At 40.2% G+C, this 21,214-nt stretch overlaps 1 protein-coding gene across 1 annotated transcript; it reads right to left on the reverse strand.

The window, feature by feature from the left end:
• Positions 1–1,779: 1,779 nt before the first annotated feature.
• LOC139744318 (uncharacterized) lies at positions 1,780–19,955 on the reverse strand. Its single transcript, XM_071654762.1, has 3 exons — positions 19,939–19,955; positions 14,444–14,627; positions 1,780–2,466 (listed from the first exon to the last, which is right to left on the reverse strand). Exons 1-3 carry the CDS (start codon positions 19,953–19,955, stop codon positions 1,780–1,782), a joined length of 888 nt encoding a protein of 295 aa, XP_071510863.1.
• Positions 19,956–21,214: the final 1,259 nt, after the last annotated feature.

Raw genomic sequence — 21,214 nt, forward strand, 5'->3', positions numbered from 1 at the left:
ACCATTCAGAATGTGACAGGTACCAACCCACTTTTTCCAAGTTTCAAATGTTCCAAGAAAATCTAAAATTGAAGTGATCAATGTCACGCTGTTTCCATTTGATTCATGAGCTCGTTAAATTCTGATAACTGAACGATTTCCGTCGTCGCTTGTTCAATTACTAACTACTTGATTAACCGACCGTTTCTCACGACACAGATACAAAAGTTGCATTAAAAAATTAATTAACTTAATAAAGAAAAAAACAATAAAAAAAAGAGTACAAGACCAGTCAAATCCACGTTAAACCACAACATTTTAATAAACAGATTGGTCCTGACCTGACACATTTTCCCGTCCATGAAAGGAATCTGGAATGACAGTTGTCTCTGCACTGAACTTCTATTACCTTTTTTTTTTTTTTTTTTTTTTTTTTTTTAGGAACGCACTGTGTATAGTTTAATTTGCTTCAGTAGTTAACATAAATATGATGTTGTCATTTTCTATACCGTTGATTTTGAGATGTAATAAAACACTATTTTATCCTGGTATATATGTATGTCTACCTTCATTCTATGCCAACTGATTATGAGTTCAACATAATTTCAATAGAGAAAGAAATTGTATGTACATTGGGGAAAACTCTATTTTACATGTCACATTGAACCCCTGCAAAGATAACTCGGATGTTTCTTTGAATGCATTATCATTTGTAGCAGACCAAATAAACCGGATTTTGTAATCTGGTCTATCCGTGAATCTGAAACCACAATGGACCGAAAATACATAGCGAGAGACATTGTAGATAATTAGAATTGTTAAAACCACAACTTTCGGTGATCGGTACCCTATCTAGAAACAAAATGAACTCACGGTATTTCATCAGTAACAATTTCACAGGGATCAATAAACAAGGTCTTACGATAGTTCTTATTCATTCCCAAAGACCTGTAATTACATTCTTCACAATCATAATGCGCATACCAACAAAACCACGGTGAACAAACTGAACTTGGTCATACTAATCAAACTTTGCCTATTATTGACAGAACACTTCTTTTCTGCGCTGAATTTGTTCTTTTTCTTCGATAAGCATAATACACATTACGTGACACAATGACACAATCGACACATTACGTGACACAATCGACAGGGACGATTTTGTAGTGTCAAAGAATTGAATTTTACGTCATGATGTCAGAAAAAAAATGGAAATCCGATACACAATACTTTCAGAGTACACTTTTCTGCTAAATCATAGAAATGAGATAGTCATGACCGAGTTGAGCAAGATAGAGCTTCCGAGAACTGGAGAGGGGGGGGGGGGGACCCCAGAATGACCCTTCAAAAAATTGATATTTACACATAATGATAACGTCATAACTTTCCATCATCAGTCTTTGGCATTGCGGAACACAGTTCAAAATCAGGTAGATCTCTTCCTGTACTTGTTCACATCAATAGCCTTGTCCTGCCAAGAAACCTTGCCAATTGTGGCATAGTAGTCTCTGAGATAGTCTCTCTGGGCTCTAGCACTTCTGGTTCCAACATTTCCTCCGACAACTTGCAAAGAGGCAAGTGTGTCTTCGGACCTCCAGCTTCCATCTGTCCACTGGTAATGGTCTGCATCAGTCTCTTCTCTGTCAGCTCTTCTGGCGATCTTCTGTGGTGTTCTAGCGGCTAACAAGTTGTGGAGACAGCAGCAAGCCAGCACAATCGTTTCCACATTTTCAGGCTTCTGGAGCATTGTGGTTAACAGGCATCTGAATCTGTGTGCTAATATGCCAAATGTATTTTCAACTATTCGCCTTGCTCTGGAGGACGATAGTTGAACAATCTCTCAGGCTTCGTCATGTTCCTGGTGGCATAGGGCTTCATCATCCAGTCTTTGAGGCCAAAAGCGTCATCCCCCACAAAGAATAAGGGGATTGGATGATCATCGTCAGGCAGGGGTTCTGGTGGAGGTAGGGCTGCTGCTCCCTCTTCCAAAGCTGAGTACAGCTCACTATCTTTGAAGATTCCAGCGTCTGAGCAGCTGCCATTGGAACCAACATCCAAATACATGAATTTGTACTGGGAATCCACAACTGCCAACATTACAACAGAGAAATAGCCCTTATAGTTATGGTAGGCGGATCCTGAGTGAGACGGAGCCTGGATAGCCACATGTTTGCCGTCAATGGCTCCCAGCGTGTGGTGGAAGTTCCATCTGTCGGAGAAGCCCTGGGCAACTTCCTTCCACTCTTCCTCAGTTGTAGGAAGCTTGATGCATTCTTCATGAAGTTCCTCATAGATGGCCTGGCAGACCTCTGGCACAATGGTCGAAATGGTGTTGGGTGCAACACGAAACCCGTAGGACAGGGACTTATAACTATCACCACTGGCTATGTATCTCAATGCAATGGCCAGCTTCAGACCAGGCTCAAGAGCTCGTCTTAGGTTTGTGTCCTTCTTCTGGATGCGGGGGGTTAACCTCTCAACATGCTCCTGAAACAGGCCAGGATCCACTCTGAGAAAGTTCCTAAAGCTCTTTACATCTCCATCATGCAACTGCTGCAAGAGCTTTTCGTATTGGCCAAAGTCTGTCCTCTGCAGCAACCACTCTCTGACCCAAACGGTCTTTCTTTTTTTCTTTCTTTCTTTTTTTTCTTCATCTTCTCTTTTTCTCTTTTGCTGCACGATAGCTGTAGCTGCAGCAGCTAGGCAAAGAAGCTCTTCAAGGATAGCCGCACGTTGAGCTTCTTCTTGGCAGAAATTCATTTCCATGCTTTTGAAATCCATCTTGAGCGGTGGTCACAAGAGATCTGGATGCAGTGGAAGGCTGTACGCTCGTTTTATGGGTCTGACTATGCATAATCGCCTGGTAATTTTCCAGGTCCCAAGGCATTCGCAATTGTCGCAAGGGATTTGCAAACAGTTGCTAACATTTGCAAAACTGTCGCTAACATTTGCAAAACTGTCGCTAACATTCGCTAACATTCGCTAATAGTCGCCACCTGTGTTTCGCAAACACTTTCGCAAACGTTCGCTAAAGTGTTGCTAATTGTCGCTAAACATCGCTAAAAGTCGCTAACTGTCGCTAATGGCAGAAGCGAACCTTGATTTTTCGCAAACATTCGCCAGAAAAGTTGGCGAATCTCAAATTCGCTACGTTCGCAAACGTTCGCCGCTCAGTGAGATACCAGTCGATATTACTTTCTTCGCGAGCGAGCGAAGCGTGTGAGCGCTTGAGAAAATTATGTATACATTATCCTACAAGATAGAATACTGTTCAGCTCTGTTAACACAGTGCTGTCTGAAGGCGGGCGTACGAACGTCATGCAATATGCCAAAATTGATACAATCACAGTTCTGCTTCCTCCATTTTTTTCTCAAATTTCAGGGGGGGGGATGATTTTACAGGTCATCCCCCTCCTCCATTTTAGGGGGGATATATCCCCATCCCCCCCCCCCCCCCCCCCGGGATTTACGCCCATGCTACTGGGTTAATTTGGGTTTATCCTCCAACTTCACTATGAGAGTGCTTAAAAATGACTCAGAAAGGCGTAGTATAGGCTCCTCTTTAGTTCAGGGTCATGATGTATATCAAGATATAATTATATTCTCATGCAATAACATCAAAGATGAAGATGGGGGAGGGAAGAGAAACTGGGGGAGAGTACAAACAGAGAAATTACGGTTCTAATTTGCACCCTAGAGGGTGCATATCGTTGTAACACCAGCGGCTCCATTTAGGGTTCTATTTTTGGGGGTGCTTATTTAGCACCCTATATTTAACACCATATATGGTGCATATTTGCACCCCTCCATTGGGTTCCCTTTCTGCACCCAATAGGGTTCATATCGTTGTAACACCAGCGGCTCCATTTAGGGTTCTATTTTTTGGGGTGCATATTTGCACCCCTCCATTGGGTTCCCTTTCTGCACCCCATAGGGTGAACAAAAATTCAGGTGCAAATTTGCACCCTTTCTGGTTCATATCGTTGTAACACCAGCGGCTCCATTTAGGGTTCTATTTTTGGGGGTTCTTATTTAGCACCCTATATTCAACACCCAAAAGGTGCAAATATAGACCTCTATGCAGGGTTCCTCTTCTGCACCTCATACCTGCACCCATTATGGTTCATATTGTTATTGTTGTAATTTTGCACCCTATGGGGTGATAAAGTCACCGCAATATAGGATGCAATACAATTTGCACACGTCTCTATATAGGGTTACCTTTCTGCACCCCATATGGTGAAAATTATAACCTTTTTGTTAAAACCAAAATAATTATATACTGGATGCCTTCACTAACTTCACAAACAATTACCTAAGGTCTACTGGATGCCTTCACTGACTTCACAATTAACTAAGGTAACACTCCAGACATGAAGCAAAATAGCATGCATACAGTAGATTTACACACAGTTTCTCAGTCAATTAAATCCACAATCTTTCGAAAACTGAAGTCAGAGACTTCAATTCAACAACAAATAGAACATAAACATGATGAATACAGTGCATACTTACATATAGATTATTAACATTTTAATACATGTCTCATGGAAGAGGGACAAGTTAACAGCGATTTTCTTTTTCATGGTTTACTTTAAAGTGAACATGAAATATACATTGTATTTCTACAAATTCTAATACGAGATGCATATTTTGTCATAAAAAGGGCAATGTAAATCAAAAATGTATGAAATTTGGTCAGTGCATTGAATAAGAAAAATACTATTCGTTCTTTCCATCACATGATTACCTTTTCTTCTTTTAAAGGAAGTTACCACATTGACAAAAAGCACTAATTCTTTTTACTCAAAAAATCCCTGAAGCTTGCGCAGAGTAATAGTAAACTACAGATATGTGACAAATATCTTTCACATTGTCCTTCTACTTCTAGAATGGATCATAGATATGCACCTTGAATTTACCGGTACATCTTACGGTAATCAAAAGCACCTTTATGACGCTCTTAGACATTAACAGCGATATGTCAACTCTGATTTCTGGTACACAAGTTATTGCCAAAACAATGAAGGGTATGGCAAAGTTCTGTCATATATATTTGAAACTCACTACTTGTACTGACATATTCCATCCAATTCCAAGCTTGAGAGCTTGCAAATGTGCCCCATTATACAATTAGTATACTTCACATTTTGTTTTTCATATATAGTTACACCAATGATAAGAAAGGTGAAAAAAAGAATTAAAAAATGAAGAATGCACATCTAAATTTGGTTACTTTTTTATGCACACAGCTAAAGATATGTCCCAGTTATAAATCTTGGGCAGATTAGCACATCTGAAAACACTTTTCATTGCATCAAATTAACATTAACAATTCCACAGAAAATGTTAATTCAGAAAGGGAAAATAAGGTTAACCAATAAGTGGTATTACAAACTGGACATAAAGAGGAAGGAATATGTCTTGTGAGACAAGTTTAAAAACAAATTTTTTGATACATTGTGCTTTTTTTTTCAAGCGATGGAAACAAGAAGCACATTGTACTCAGTAGACCATAAATATAATTACACAATGTATGCAGTTTAGCCCCAACATTCAAAATATTGTAAAGAGCAGTCGATTTTTCACATTCATAAAGCAGGTATTGGTATTGGCACCATCACAAGCATAATGATCAGGAGCAAAATATATTTTTATTACTATTATTATTATTATCATCATTATTATCATTATTACTATTACCATTAATATTTTACAGATTTATGATCATGCATGAGAAATACCTCAAGTGTTGATGTATACAGTCTCACAACTCTTCCAATCATTTTAACACTTAATTTTCACCAAACCTTACACAAATATATCAGCACTTTATACAACCTACTTAAAGAAAGCTTAAAATTATAATCAGAGTTAGAGGGCAAGTCCACCTTCATATAGACCTACATGTGGATTGAGTGAATGCGCTGCAATAAGCCAGTCCGGAGATAGCTCATGTGCACAAAGGTACAAATGACCTTTCATTTTTCTCAGTTGGTTAGGCACTTCACTCAACTCAAAGTGACATAATGCAGCAGCTTGCCCACCATAGCCATGTATGGAACTCATATTCAAAGAAAGAATGAACCTAACCAGTGTAGATGAAGTGACCAGTATGGTTCGTCAATCAACACTTAGGGAATCATCTATTTTATCAAGTGCTGTTTTGAATATGTTAACAAACTTTTTTTGTGTGTTAACATTGCCAAATACCAGGCTTGCTGTCAAGTGGATGTACTGGCAGGCACCATTTATACGGATTCCATGAATAATCCTAGCATTACAGATGCTTATCTCAGTGAAATTAAAAAAACAACCTGTCTCTCGGTACAAATAACCTTTTTTTCGCACATGCTCAAACTGGTACCCCGAACTGGCTTATACGATTAGAACACATCAGTAAAAAAATTGAAAAGCGGACATTCAATTCAAAAGTTAATAATCTTTAAATCCTTTGTGCAGTCGCATGCATAGAACAATTCAAGGAAAACCTAAAGAGAATTTCACATTTCTTTTCTCTTAGGAAAAACATGCACATTTCCTCGACAAGTCACTGACGTAAGGGCAATGATAATAGTTTCTGCCTTCTTAAAGAGTGAAGTCCAGTGTTCTTTTATATGCAAAAAAAGTAGATATGATATGTTGAGTTTTCTCAGGTTTTGGAACAAACTCTATTTTTCAATCCTTATATCATACATAAAGGGTTTGTGAGAAAATCATGCTTTTGTCAAGTGTCACAAAGCTACTCCACTTATGACATTGCATTGCCAGAGATTGCCCAAAATTGACATACATTGTGTGACTGTCTACTACAAAAAACATCAGGCGACTTATTTTTTTTTTTGTTCTCTACTTAAACAATCGATTCAAAGTGTGCAGGTGTTGTTGAAGCACTGAGGCTATCGATGGTGAAGAAATATCTAAAATATGAACAATACAAACTAACCCTATGTAGTATGAAATATAATGGAAAGCATACTTTGAGTATTTTATATCCATTAGCAGATTCATATTTTCATCCATAATCCACCCTCCCCCCTAAAAAAAAAGAAGATAAAAGTGAATAGAAGTCAAGTTCTCTTAAGTTCGTTCTCTTGTATTTTTCTATTATATATTTCTTTATAGTGTTCATGTAAATATTCAAGGCCAGTGCATTCTAAGAAAGGGAATAACCTGACAACAGTTTAAAAGACAGAATAAATAGTTATCATTATCTATGAAATTAAACATTTTCACATATATTTTGCAAAAGAAAAAATGCTAATCTTCATTTCATGGAGTGGCTTCATGCTCACCCTCGGCTAAAAACATGGAGTTGATTACTTTCTGGATTAAAATGGAAAGATGTTTCTAGAGCCGTGGTGTTAAGCAATTCTAATGGGGGGGGGGGGGGAGGGGGGAGATTCAATGTGACCCGTCTCAAATTTTATATGGTTTAAACATACATGACATATTATAGGAGTCTCATTATTATGCCTCCACCCTGAATGGTGCCGGAGGCATATGTTTTCAGGTTGCCTGTCTGTCTCCCGGTCTGTACGGATGTATCTACGGAAAGATTGATGGGCTTTCATCAAACCTGGTTAAGGGATACTACATGATGCTGATGATCTTATTGGTTTTTGGACTATATCTGCTAAAAGTCAAAGAAAATTTGAAAATAACTTTTTTGCTACTTCTCTAGTCAGGGAAATCGGTGTACTCGTGTGTACTGGTTGGTTGGCGCATTCAGTTGGATACAGCAAGGTTTCATCCTCTGCTTTCACAGGAAAGCCGACTCCCAACTTCTTGTTCTCGTAGTCAAGGTATATCTGCTCCTCTGCTTCAGCAACCTGCAGCTTGGTCTCAAAGCTAATCTCATCTTACGCTGCATAAGTCGAAACTCCTCGAGCTCTAGTTTTTGATGCGTTTCTATAGCAGCTGCTTCAGCTGCCAAATAGTATGCCCTTCAGGCCATCACTCTCAGAAGAACTGGCATGGCTTCCACACTGACTCAACGAGGAACCAGGATTGACATCCTGAACATCTTCCATCTCCAGCTCTGGCATCCTATATGGCTCACCAGTCTCTCGAGGTTGACCTGCATCACTCATCCTGAAGACCATTATTGAACTTGATGCATAGCGAACTCGATGATAAATAATCAATCAAACACAGGTCCCTTTGGCCCAGTATGAGACCAAGCTAACACCATGCATCAGCATGGATCAGCAAGGTTCAACCTGTAATTGAATAAAACAAAGTTCAACATACAATCAATATTGGAATAGGCCTACATGTATCTACCTGCTAAAGTATGGGATCAAGTGGTTGTACTTCTGAAGTGATTTACCGTTTACATTACAGACCTTGTTTGTGTGACTTATTTTATGTCATGTCTAGCACATGCAACTTCTCCAGTGGATATTATCTAAATTCACATATCGTGTATCATTGCTTATGCTCTGTGACTATGGCATTGCTAATTTATAACACACATTCTAGTTTCATTGATAGACAACAAGGGGTTAAGGCCAACCTAAATTTTCTGACTTCAATCTTCATACATGTCTTAAATTCTCCTAAATGAACCAGGAACACTATTTTTCTTCATTAGGCACATCATACATGCATACATCGTTCTTTCTGTCAACTTCACAGAAACCAATATCCAACTGAGCCTCAACTCGGCTCAAACGTAATAATTCCCATTAACGAAAATGATGCGACTATATCCGGTCACCTATTTACGTACATACCTTGGTAACTGCGTCCAGCAGCCCCATACGCATAGCGTAATTACGCTATGCGTATGGGGCTGTTGGTCGTAGTTAGTACCTTGGTTGAGGCTTTCCGTATTACCGTGCACTTTCATTGACTTATTCGCTATGCTTTACTGTAGGTATGATCGCACTTCTGACATGTTAGTACACATGTACCTCGATACAACTCTTTCGCATCAGTTTTCACCACTCAGCATTCTATGAGCATAATTCACACATATCATCATCGATACTGTGAAATATTTTCAACGGAATTACAGTACAATTATCTACTCACAACGTTTGGCTCATCAAAAAGATTAATTCATCACCCCAACCTCACGGTCGTCTGTCCATTCCAAACGAGGAACTTCAGTAGTATGCACGTACGTATACCGCGCGACCTACGGCGTGGCGTGCGCATCCAATTTTAGCTTTGCCATTGACCAAGTGCTCAACGGTCCACGCGTGCACGCATAATACGTGTACTTGTACTCGTTTGCTTTCTCTCTATGATAACGTCATTGAAATGATATTCTTGACCGGTGCGAGAAGGAAAAACAAATGTTTAATTCAAGTACTAATTTTTTTAGTACAGTATTACTGATGACACTGTTACTCTTTAACAACGTGTAGTTATATTTTCAAATAAAAATATACGATAATATCCAAAAATAGTGTGGCATTTTAAGCAAACACCATTCAACACCCACATGTCAGCTTTCGGGAAAGACTATGGAATGGTTCCAAATTCGAACCCTTAAGACTTGGCTCCCATTAGGGTTCGGATTTGCACCCCTACATCCATCCCGAACCCTATAAGGTGCCACGTAGTTAGATTTGCTCGTAGGGTGAAAATAAGAACCCTAAAAGAACCCTAATTTCTCTGTGTGGTAATCTTCGATTTTGATCGATAAAATTTCTTTATTAATAGTTTAATTCAATCAGTTTTAAAAAGTCATTTTGAATCAGCATTTTAAAAATCAAAAGAAGTGCTATTTCCAACAAGCAACAATTCATTGCTGTAGTATCACGGTTTGATTTGATCTATCAATATATATTTAATGTTCCAGGAAACCAACCCCCCCCCCCAAAAAAAAAAAATGTGGATTGAGTGAAAGCAGCAACATTATAGTAGAGCACATCAGTGAAAGTTTAAGGAAATCGGGCAATCGATGCAAAAGTTATGAATTTTTAACGTTTTGATGTTGGAACCTCTGGGTAAGGGGATACTTGAGTTCTTGACATCAAATTGTGTGGGCAAAATATAAAGAAAAAAAAAACATGTTTTCACTTTTACTGCGTAATGAAAGAGCATTCGACTAACCGCTTTCAAAAAGAAGAGGGAATGATTACTATACCCTTAACATAAATTATACGTCAGTATCAATTAAGTTGATGGAATGTGTAATTTTCATGAAATTTTTTTTTTTGGAATTCTCTTCATATTTTCTTTACATTGTTGTTGTCCAATAAAGATGTCATGGACTCTAGTAGTCTCCTTATCCAGTAATTACAACACCAAAACTATGAAAATGCCGACTTTTGCATCGATTGTCCGATTTTTTCCCTCAAAATTTCACTAATGTTGTTGCGTTCACTCAATCCATATTGCTCTTTGGGCTTTGGTTTTCTTTAATATCAACCAATCATCACTACCATCATTAGATTACCATGCATGACCATAAACATCAGTACTATCATTTCACAACTCGATATCATTCTGATCATCATCACCACGAATATCACTTGTATTACCATCGTATACATATCACCACAGGCAATCTATCCTCCACCACTATCAATATAATTTTTTTTTCATAACAATGATAATAATTGATTTGACTTATATAGTGCCAAATCCACTCTGTAGAGTGTTCTAGGCGCGGAAGGAAGAGAAAGTGAAGGAGGTAAAAACATATAGGCATACAAAATTCAAAATAATGAGTAATCAAAAGGAGGCCTTAAACAGGTGAGTTTTTAGACTGCTTTTAAAGGAATCTGATGAAGAACATTTTTTTTTTTCATGGCTGAAGGTAAATTATTCTATAAGGTGGAATCAATCACCAATCCATCCACAACAACTTCACGAAATCTCTTTCATAGTTTTCAGCATCATCACCATATCATCAGTCTAAATAAGCTTTGCGACTGGCAATATATTCCTACTCAACCCTCCCTCCAATGCCCACATGTCCTAGCACCCTGTAAATGACGAAGAGAAACGATTGAATATTAAATCACTGATTTTGTTTGTTTGTTTGCTTGTTTGTTTGTTTGTAAGAACACTAGCCGCATTCACACGTACAAAATAGCTGGTTACCGAGCGCGCTCCAAAACTCTAGTTCTTGTTATACTCGTAACTTTTTATGAAACTTCATGATCTTCGGAATAACGGCTCGTTTATTCGAAAATGAAATTGGGGTCGTTATTACGGAGATTCGTTAATCCGAACGCTTGTGGCGTTATTCCGAAGGTTCATTTATCCGAAAATAATATATGGTCCGCTATTCCAAAGGCTCGTTTATTCAAAATGAAATAGATTTCGTTATTCCGAAGATCGTTCATCCGAAATGAAATAGGGTTCGTTATTCCGAAGGTTCGTTGATCCGACAATGAAATAGGGTCCGTAACGAACCTTCAGAATACCGAGCTTTGTTTCATTTTCGGATTAACGAACCTTCGGAATAACGAGCCTTATTTCATTTTCGGATTAACAAACCTTCGGAATAGCGAACCCTACTTTAATTTCGGATTAACGAACCTTCGGAATAACGAATCTTCAGAATAACGAACCTTCGGAATAAAGAACCTTCTAAATAAAGAACCTTCGGAATAACGAACTGTAACCCAGTAAACGCATAACGTTTTCAGAACGTTTCATAAACATTTTTTTTTTAGGTTCCGTACGCTTTCGTAAAAAAGGGACATTTTTTAAAACGTACATACAACGTAAAAGTTGGGAAGTAGCATTTACCGCAAAGCACAGGATTTTTGCGGTAACGTTTTAAAAACGTCAATGGACGTTACAAAAGGTTTTCATTATGTCTGCTACGTCTTCGTCCTTTAAATAAACGTCCACAAAACATCATCGATAGTCTTAGACTTCGTCTTTAATGAACGTTAAAAAACGTTTTTATTTGGTCCGCTACGTGTTCGTCATTGGTTTCATTATCATGAGTATTCATGCCTATTTGTAAATATTCAAATAAGAAAGTATTAAAATAATGTGAAAACTAGTGGAAATAGATAAAAGACATTGAAATCTAAAGATTTATGCTGGGTCCAAACTTTCTGTGTTAAAAATAAGCTTACCAAAGTTATTGTTCATTTCAGATTCTGTTATGAAGAGGTATTTTCAGATGTTAATAGGCCTAATTAAAGTGTGTGTGATCTAATCTTAGTAACCATGCAGAGACTCCAACCCTAAGCACCCTCTGATCTGGAGATTCTCCCGCCTGAAACCCCTAGCAAACGGGAGACTCCAACTTGATGTGCGCGAAGCGCATGTCACGAGCGCAAAGTTCCTTGCGGCCGGGGTCCAGGGCCCTCTTGGGCCCTAGAAGCTCAAATAATTAAGGTTCTTGATGCTCTCTCGTGCTATCTAAAGGCTTATTTTTCAACATACGAAGACAAAAAGAAAGAAATCATTTCAAACGGGAGACACAGAGCCAGGGCGGGAGAAATCAAATCTCAAACGGGAGAACGGGAGATTTTGCAAAAGTGGGCTTTCGGCGGGAGATCTCCCGTCGAAAGCGGGAGAGTTGGAGTCTCTGACCATGTCTTCATGCATCTGATCATTTTGCTGGTATATAAAAGAATGTGATACAGATTCATCAATCAACCCAGCTAGGCTGTCATCGGTGGTGGACGTATTTCTTCACCTCTCCGCCTCTAGCTCCCTCCGCCTCTCTCCTCACGTGGACCTCTCTCGCGAGCGATACGGGTGAAGGCTGAGCTGGGTTTTGATGAGTACCACTTTAGATAATTAGTAGATAATGTTAGTTTAATGAATACTAAGATAATTTATAAATAAATAAAATTTGTATGATTTACAGTAGCTCCTCTCTGAATACCGTAAATACCTTTGTCTGTTTATGCTGTTTTCTTTTTTTTCTCTCCCCCTCTCCCTACTCTTCACTTGTGCTTTCCGTGATACACACGGTTCTGCTTTATTTACTCATCGGTTTCAGAGTGATACATCTCGTCAATTTGCTTCTGCTGTATACTGTATATACTTTGTAATAGAACACTCTGCCTGTATACGATTTGTTCCTCATATCTTCAGTTTGTATTGATTACCTGTATACTCATACACGATTTATTCCTCATATACAATTTGTTCCTCATATCCTGTATACGATTTGTTCCTCATATCTTCAGTTTGTATTGATTACCTGTATACTCATACACGATTTATTCCTCATACCTTTATTTGTATCGATTATCTATATACAAACCCATACACGATCTTTCCCCCATATCTTTGTTGGTATCGATTATCTGCATACACATCACTGTGCTTATTACACCAATCTTGGTTTCGCAGACTAAGGTGGGGAAGTTTCCATCACATCCCGCATTGCTTTTCTTTTTTTCTTTTTTTTTTCTTTTTTTTTCTTTTTTTTTTTATTATCAACTATTTCTAGTTTCAACTTTTCAACCTATTATCAACTTTTCTAGTTTCCATTTGAGAGCGGTATAACTGCAACGCTTCTTATCCTTTCCCACATAGTTGTCATTACATACCCATAGGTCACTGTTAAGCGCACTAAGATCTGTACAGTTTCTCTTTACTCCATAGCTATACTCTGTCTTTCATTCACCGAACAGTGGACTTTCCTAAGCACGGAGATTAGCCCAGATACTCACTGCAAGCTCCTCTGAAACTCTCCGGGAATTTCTTTTCTTCCCTTAGCAATAACTATCCGTATTTCAGCACACTCTCTTCCTCGCATTTCCATAATCCCTTCATCCGTGAATTAGGTCTGTGCCCGTGGTAGCAGTATATAGGTCGTCTCCTGTGCTCCTGTCACAGTCCCCTTTCTCTCATTTTCTTTGTGTTTTTCAGCACTCCCATACAATCACTACAAGACATAGGTTCAGCTCAATCAAATCCATCAAATATGGAGGACACTGAAACGGAACCTGACCCTGACCCCAATGACACTATGTTCACTCCTGTCAAAAGAAAAAACGATCCCGAAAAGACACCATATCACTCGAAGACAACGAAGATGAATTCCACACCCCCTCACGACCGTCAATCTCACTCGGAGTTTGTTACAATAACCGGAGTTGACAAAAACATAACTCAATCCAACCCTATCCAAGTAGCAAGGGAAATCAACCGCATAGCAGGACACGTCCTACAAGTACAACGCCACCCCAAATCGTTCGTGATTAAATGCGCCAATTCAAAACAAGTATACATTCTTTTTTAGCGACAACCAACTTCTGCAACACTTCAGTCTCCGTGACCAACACCAATACCCCCCTCACCTTAACAAAGGGAGTAATAAAGCGCGTTCCAGTTGATTTATCAGACGACTCAATTCATCAAGAATTACGGGATCAGGGAGTCACCGATGTACGCCGTATTTACAAAAAGATCAATAATACTCGCTCTGCCACATCATTCTGTTGTCATTGTCACTTTCAATCTCAAATCTCTTCCTTCAGCTGTATCATTAGGGTACGAACGTTTCGAAGTATCGACGTACATTCCCCCTATCACGCGATGCTTCAGATGCCAACGATTTGGGCATGGCATCGACACCTGCCGGTTCAAGCTGCGATGTGTCAGGACGTTTGGTGAGCCCCACCAACTTGACCAGTGTCCCATCAAAGGTACCCCTCGATGCTTGAGATGTGGAGGGCCCCACAGTGCCGCTTATGCCGGTTGCCCTGAATACAAACAGGCAAGGAAAATACAGTCAGTTAAAGTACTAAACAAGTTATCTTATGCAGATGCGGTCCAGCAAGTACGGAACTCAACACAACCTGCCCATAACTCTCCGCCCGAAAACCCAACAGCTTCTCAAGTCATCTCAGACCCCGTCACTCTCCCCACGCCGATTAACCAACCCTCTTCTTCCCATACGAACCAGGCGCGCCGGAAGCAGTTTTGGATTGGGGGGGCAAATATTGGAGGGGGCTCACGATAGACCATACATATGTTACACAATATATACACATACACACACACACACACACACACACACATATATATATATATATATATATATATATATATATATATGTGTGTGTGTGTGTGTGTGTGTGTGTGTGTGTGTGTATAAAGTGGCGTACGATGGGTCGAAACATTGGGGGTGGGCACCTTGTGGAAAAGTAATTTTGACGGTGTGTATGCTGGTGCATGTGTGCGTGCGCAATAATGCTGGGTCTTCAATACATTACGGAATTTGATACATTCAACAACGCAGTCATTGAGCAACATTGTAAGTTTTCCTTACATGGATTATGAAATGACGGTGTGAAACGACAAATTATATACTGTCAGCAACATCAGGAGAATTGCATAACAATAAAATGCGAGCGAGCGGAGCGAGAGAGCTTGAAAATTTTGGCATTTTACAGTCCAAAAACTGCCGTTTGTAGCTATATCTTTCGCTTTGGAAATTAAGGGGGGGGGGCATCGGGCGCAACTGCTGGCAATTACTGGCGGCAACATTAGGAGAATGGCATAACCATTCAATGCGAGCGAGCGAAGCGAGCGAGCTTGAAAATTTTGACATTCTACAGTCCCCAAACTGGCGTTTGTAGCTATATCTTTCGCTTTAGAAATTAATGGGGGCGCATCGGGCGCAACTGCTGGCAATTACTGGCAGCAACATTAGGAGAATGGCATAACCATTCAATGCGAGCGAGCGAAGCGAGCGAGCTTGAAAATTTTGACATTCTACAATCCCCAAACTGGCGTTTGTAGCTGTATCTTTCGCTTTGGAAATTAATGGGGGGCGCATCGGGCGCAACTGCTGGCAATTACTGGCAGCAACATTAGGAGAATGGCATAATGATTCAATGCGAGTAAGCGAAGCGAGCGAGCTTGAAAATTTTGACATTCTACAGTACAAAAACTGCCGTTGTAGCTATATTTTTCGCTTTGGAAATTAAGGGGGAGGCGCACCGGGCTCAACTGCTGGCAATTACTGGCTGCAACGTTAGGAAAATGGCATAACGAATAAATTTGACGATTAATTTTGACATTTTACAGTCCCCAAACTGCCGTTTGTAGCTATATTTTTTTTTCGCTTTGGAAATTAAGGGGGGGGGGGGCGACCCAGGCACAACTGCTGGCAATTACTGGCAGCAACATCAGGAGAATGGCATAGCGATTGAATGCGAGCGAGCGGAGCGAGCGAGTTTGGAAATTTTGACATTTTACAGTCCAAAAACTGCCGTTTGTAGCTATGTTTTTTCGCGTTTATTCATTTATATACATATCTATCTTATTTCATCTATTTTTATTTATTTGTTTATTCATTCTTTTTTTTTTTGGAGGGGGGCTTTTTGGGGGGGCAAAAATGCGTTTTGCCCCCCCCCCCCACTTTTTGGATTGGGGGGGCGGCCGCCCCCCCTGCCCCCCCACTTCCGGCGCCTATGATACGAACCCATCCCTTACTGTTACATCGTCTGCCACCCCTCATCCTCAACATCCTCCCGCTACAGCCAAACACTCATCTCAAGTCCTCCCAACCCCTAATCTTCCCCCCACAAGACCTTCGACTTCAGACGCTTCAACACAGGTAGACAAGGTCAACCAGTCTTCGCAATGCTCTCCTGGTTCTCCACTTACAGTCGAAAACCATGGTCATCTTCCTTGTTTTTGTTATCAATAACCTAGAGACTGCCAACTCGAAGAGCAACAGAATAAAGCTAACAGTACAGGCCGCCAACACCTGCTTCGGCACAATAATACCTCCTGAAAAAATCCATGAGCTGTTAACATCCATTTCTCAATTATAATGGATATACAGCTGCTCTGTTTCATACTGTTTTCCCTTCCCCTGTTCACTATGCAGTTCACCCTCTGGCAGTGGAACGCCCGTGGAATATCGTCCAACGGACACGAATTAGTTTACCACATTAAAGGACAAGTTCACCTTCATAAACATAAGGATTGAGAAAATGCAACAATATTAGTAGAACACATCAGTGAAAGTTTGAGGAAAATTGGACAATCGATGCAAAAGTTATGAATTTTTTAAATTTTTGTGTTGGAACCGCTGGATGAGGAGACTACTACAGCTTGTGAGTCATATGCGTACAACAGTATAAAGAAAATATAAAAGAAAATTCAACATATTTTCACTTTTTTCGCATAATAAAAGAGCAATTGACTTGCCTCTTTCTAAAGGCAGGGGGAATAATATTACCTCTAACATTTATCAGTAACGAGTCAGGGGAATGTGTACTTTTTTCAAAAGATGGAATTTTGTGAAATTTTCTTTATATTTTCCTTATATTGTTGTACGCATGTGACATCTAAGTTATTCATACACTGCAGTAGTCTTCTCATCCAGCGGGTACTGCACAAAAACTTCAAAAATTCATAACTTTTGAACGGATTGTCTGATTTTCCTCAAACTTTCAGTGATGTGTTCTACTAATATTGCTACATTCTCTCAATCCTTATGTTTATGAAGGTGAACTTGTCCTTTAACACCTCAACCGATCCCCCCCCCCCCCACATCATTTTGATTCAAGAGACTTGGGATCATATACACACTGATTTTTCTATTCCTCGTTATGTATCCATCTGGCGTCACCGTCCCAACTCCCGTAGAGGAGGATGCGCCATTTTCTTACGCTCCGGTATCGCACACGACATCATTAACTGCGCCCCCTCGCTCGAGGCGCAACAAGTCAATGTTTTGTTAGGCGCCGCTAAATTGTCTGTTGTTAATTTTTACAATCCACTAAAAAAACTTACATTAGATAATCTCAAAGCTTTAACCTCCAATTGCCTCCCAAATTTTATATTAGCAGGTGATTTTAACGCTCACGATCCTATATGGGGCGGAACCACGGAAGATCATAACGGGAGACTGATAGCTGATTATATATTATCCAACAACATATCTATATTGAATGATTCCTCCCCTACACGAATCGATATTTCACGCGGGACATCTCTCTCAAGTCCCTCTCTAGCCGCACGATGCAACTGGTCTGTCTCTACTACCACTATGGGAAGTGATCACTTCCTGATCAAATGTGATATAGCACTTAATGCACCTGTACCCAACATCACTCCCACTGATTTCAGATTACCTAAACCATCCCTATCCTTCCACAGGGCCAACTGGGAGCTGTTTGAAAAGGAATTACACAATACTTACAAGATGAAAAATGTTGACATTGAAAACATTTATGATTTCTACAACTTTTTCATTCTGTGCATCCAGAAAGCAGCGGAAACCGTCATTCCAATTAATGAAATAAAAAAACTTCCTCCTAATCCGTGGTGGAATTCAACATGCACCCAGGTTATCAAGGCTAAACACAGAGCTAAAAGAAGATTGGAAAGCTCATATTTATATTCTGATCTCTGTGATTACCTCAAAGCCTCCTCTGGCGAGGAAAACGATTAAATCTGCCAAACGTGCTCATTTTGAACAGTTCTGTAGTACATTAAACCGTTTTACTCCTCTCTCCACCATATGGCGTAAGATTAAAATACTTTCCAATAACCGCCAGCATGGCACGACTTTCCCTCCTCTCCATATCAATGGTACTCTTTCTTCTGACCCTCTAACTATAGCCAACGCTTTAGCAGCCTCATTCTGTGAGAAGTCCGCCTCTTCACATTTCTCAACACGTGAACTACCCACTCCGGCTACACCGAATATCATTCATGATACACCCCATTAAATTCCCCCTTTACACTCAGGGAACTAAAAAGAGCCATCCGCATAGCCAAAAATTCCTCACCTGGAGCTGACGGGATCAACAAAGCTCTCATATCCCACCTGACTGATAGCATGATTCATTCGCTGTTATACGAATAATAAATCACGTATGGGACACTTCCACACTACCACCCCAAGGGAAACACTCTATCGTTATACCCATTCTGAAACCCGGCAAGGATAAGCACGACATATACGTTCTCATCGTCCCATCTCTACTGACTCCATTCCTGTGCAAGATCATGGAACGAATGATAGCCAGCAGGTTAACCTAATTGTCATAAACAAACACCATCTGGTGTCTCACACTCAATCCGCTTTTTTACCTCATCGCAGAATAAACCAACAACCTTCTTCTTCTTGAATCAGATGTCCGTAAATCCTTAAACATTACACCGCAGCTATTTTTCTAGATCTCAGCCAAGCATTCGACACCGTCGAGCACAACGCTCTCATTGCCAAACTCCAATCCATCGGACTACAAGGTAGATTTCTTGAGTGGATTCGCAACTTTTTAGACTCGCGGACTCTACAAGTACGCATTGATTCTTCACTGTCCGACACTTATCACCAAAATATCGGTCTTCCTCAAGGAAGCGTTATTAGTCCAATTCTCTTTACTCTTTTCATCAACGACATCTCTTACTGCAGCAGATCCAATATATCTCTTTACGCAGATGATATAGCGATTTGGCGCACTTCCACCAACCTACGATACATCAATTTCAAATTATAGGTGGACATCAACAACATCGCCTCTTGGCTAAAACAATGGGGCCTCTCTTTATCAAGCAATAAATCCAAAGTAATGATTTTTTATCCACGTTCAGTTGCCGCCAGTAATTTCAATATACATGTATCTGATACTCCTTTAGAAATTATACAAAATTACAAATACCTCGGCGTCATTTTTGACTCCTCGTTATCGTGGTCATCTCATGTAAATTATATACTGAATAAAATTAGTAGACGCCTTAACCTTCTTCGGTCTGTATCCGGCACGTCCTGGGGCGCTGATACTAAAACCTTGTTATTATTATATCGTTCATTAGTTCGCCCCCACCTTGATTATTCATGTGAAATCTACAATTCCATTTCCCCAACACTCGCCAAGAAGCTGGACTCAGTTCAAGGCCACGCCCTACGTATAGCCACTGGTGCTCTCCCCTCCACCCCACTACACTCTCTCCAAGTGGAATGCCATGAAGCTCCCTAGATATACGCCGTGAGAGGGCCGCTTTCAACTACTGCATGCTTATCTGTTTTCTCTCTCCACCACTCACCAAGCTCGGGCCGCCATCTCGGACTGCTGGCAGTTTGCCACAGTCAATAACATGGCCTGAACACAAAAAACCGTTTGCCCTCCGCACTTCATATTTATTTCCCACTTTCAGCAAACTCATCCCGCTATCTGACTGCCCGTGCCCGCCATGGTCAATATTATATCCATCAATCGATCTCTCCATTCATGACCACTGCACAAAGACGTCCCACCCTGAAATGCAAAGACAAACTGCTCTCCAGATAATCAACACTACCTATGCTAAACACCTTCATCTCTACACAGACGGCTCTCACGACCCCACCAGCAACAGGGTTGGTATTGGGATTTATATCCCCCGCCACGAAATAAAAATCCACGAAAGAATCTCCCGCATTTCCATATGCCGTGCTGAACTCACTGCAATTTTAGAAGCTCTTACCTGGCTAGAAACTTCTTCTCCACAGAAAGCTGCAATATTTGCAGACTCCCGCAGCGCTCTGTCTTTATTAGAAAATTATTCCTCAAATAAACACGACCTATAACTTGCGATATTTTATTGAAATGTTCAAATTTATCATCTAATGGATTTTCTCTTTCCCTAGTCTGGATCCCCTCACATTGTGGTCTAAAAGGTAATGATTGTGCAGACTCTCTCGCGAAGAAAAGTCTAAAAAAAAGATTACATAACCATCATGATCCCTCCTACCGTTTCTGAGATTAGACATTTAATCTCGACAAAATGTCTGGACGCCTGGAACGAGACCTGGCGCACATCCACCCATGGTCGTCATCTATACTTCATTCATAGTAATGTCAAACAGCTTTTCTCCATCGATTGTACTTGCCGCCGAGACGAAATTATCATTCACAGACTCAGAATGGGTCGTGCTCGACTCCCTGCTTTCTTACACTTAATTCACAAACACCCTAATGGCCTTTGTCACACCTGCAACTCCCCGGAAACTGTAGGGCACTACCTGCTATACTGTACACGATTCCTAAAACAACGTACAGCATTAGCACAAAGATTACATAAATCTACCCTGCAGCTGTCTGATCTTTTCTCCAACCAGCAGTCCATGGACCACCTGCTTCAATATGTAAAGGACACAAACCAGTATTTCACAATTTGATATCTCTTCCCTTTTATCTCTATGCCACTACCTACATTAATTGTACCTAGGTATGATGTTTGTAGAGGTCTCAAACGACTGCAAGGGAGAACTCCATACGCATACATGGTACCATCGATATACTCAATACGTCTTTGTTCTATTCCGATACCACCGTCATAT

Source organism: Diadema antillarum, unplaced genomic scaffold, assembly GCF_040938485.1.
Source record: "Diadema antillarum isolate AM-2024a unplaced genomic scaffold, OU_Dant_1.0 seq00001158_RagTag, whole genome shotgun sequence".
Classification (NCBI taxonomy): Eukaryota; Metazoa; Echinodermata; class Echinoidea; order Diadematoida; family Diadematidae; genus Diadema; species Diadema antillarum.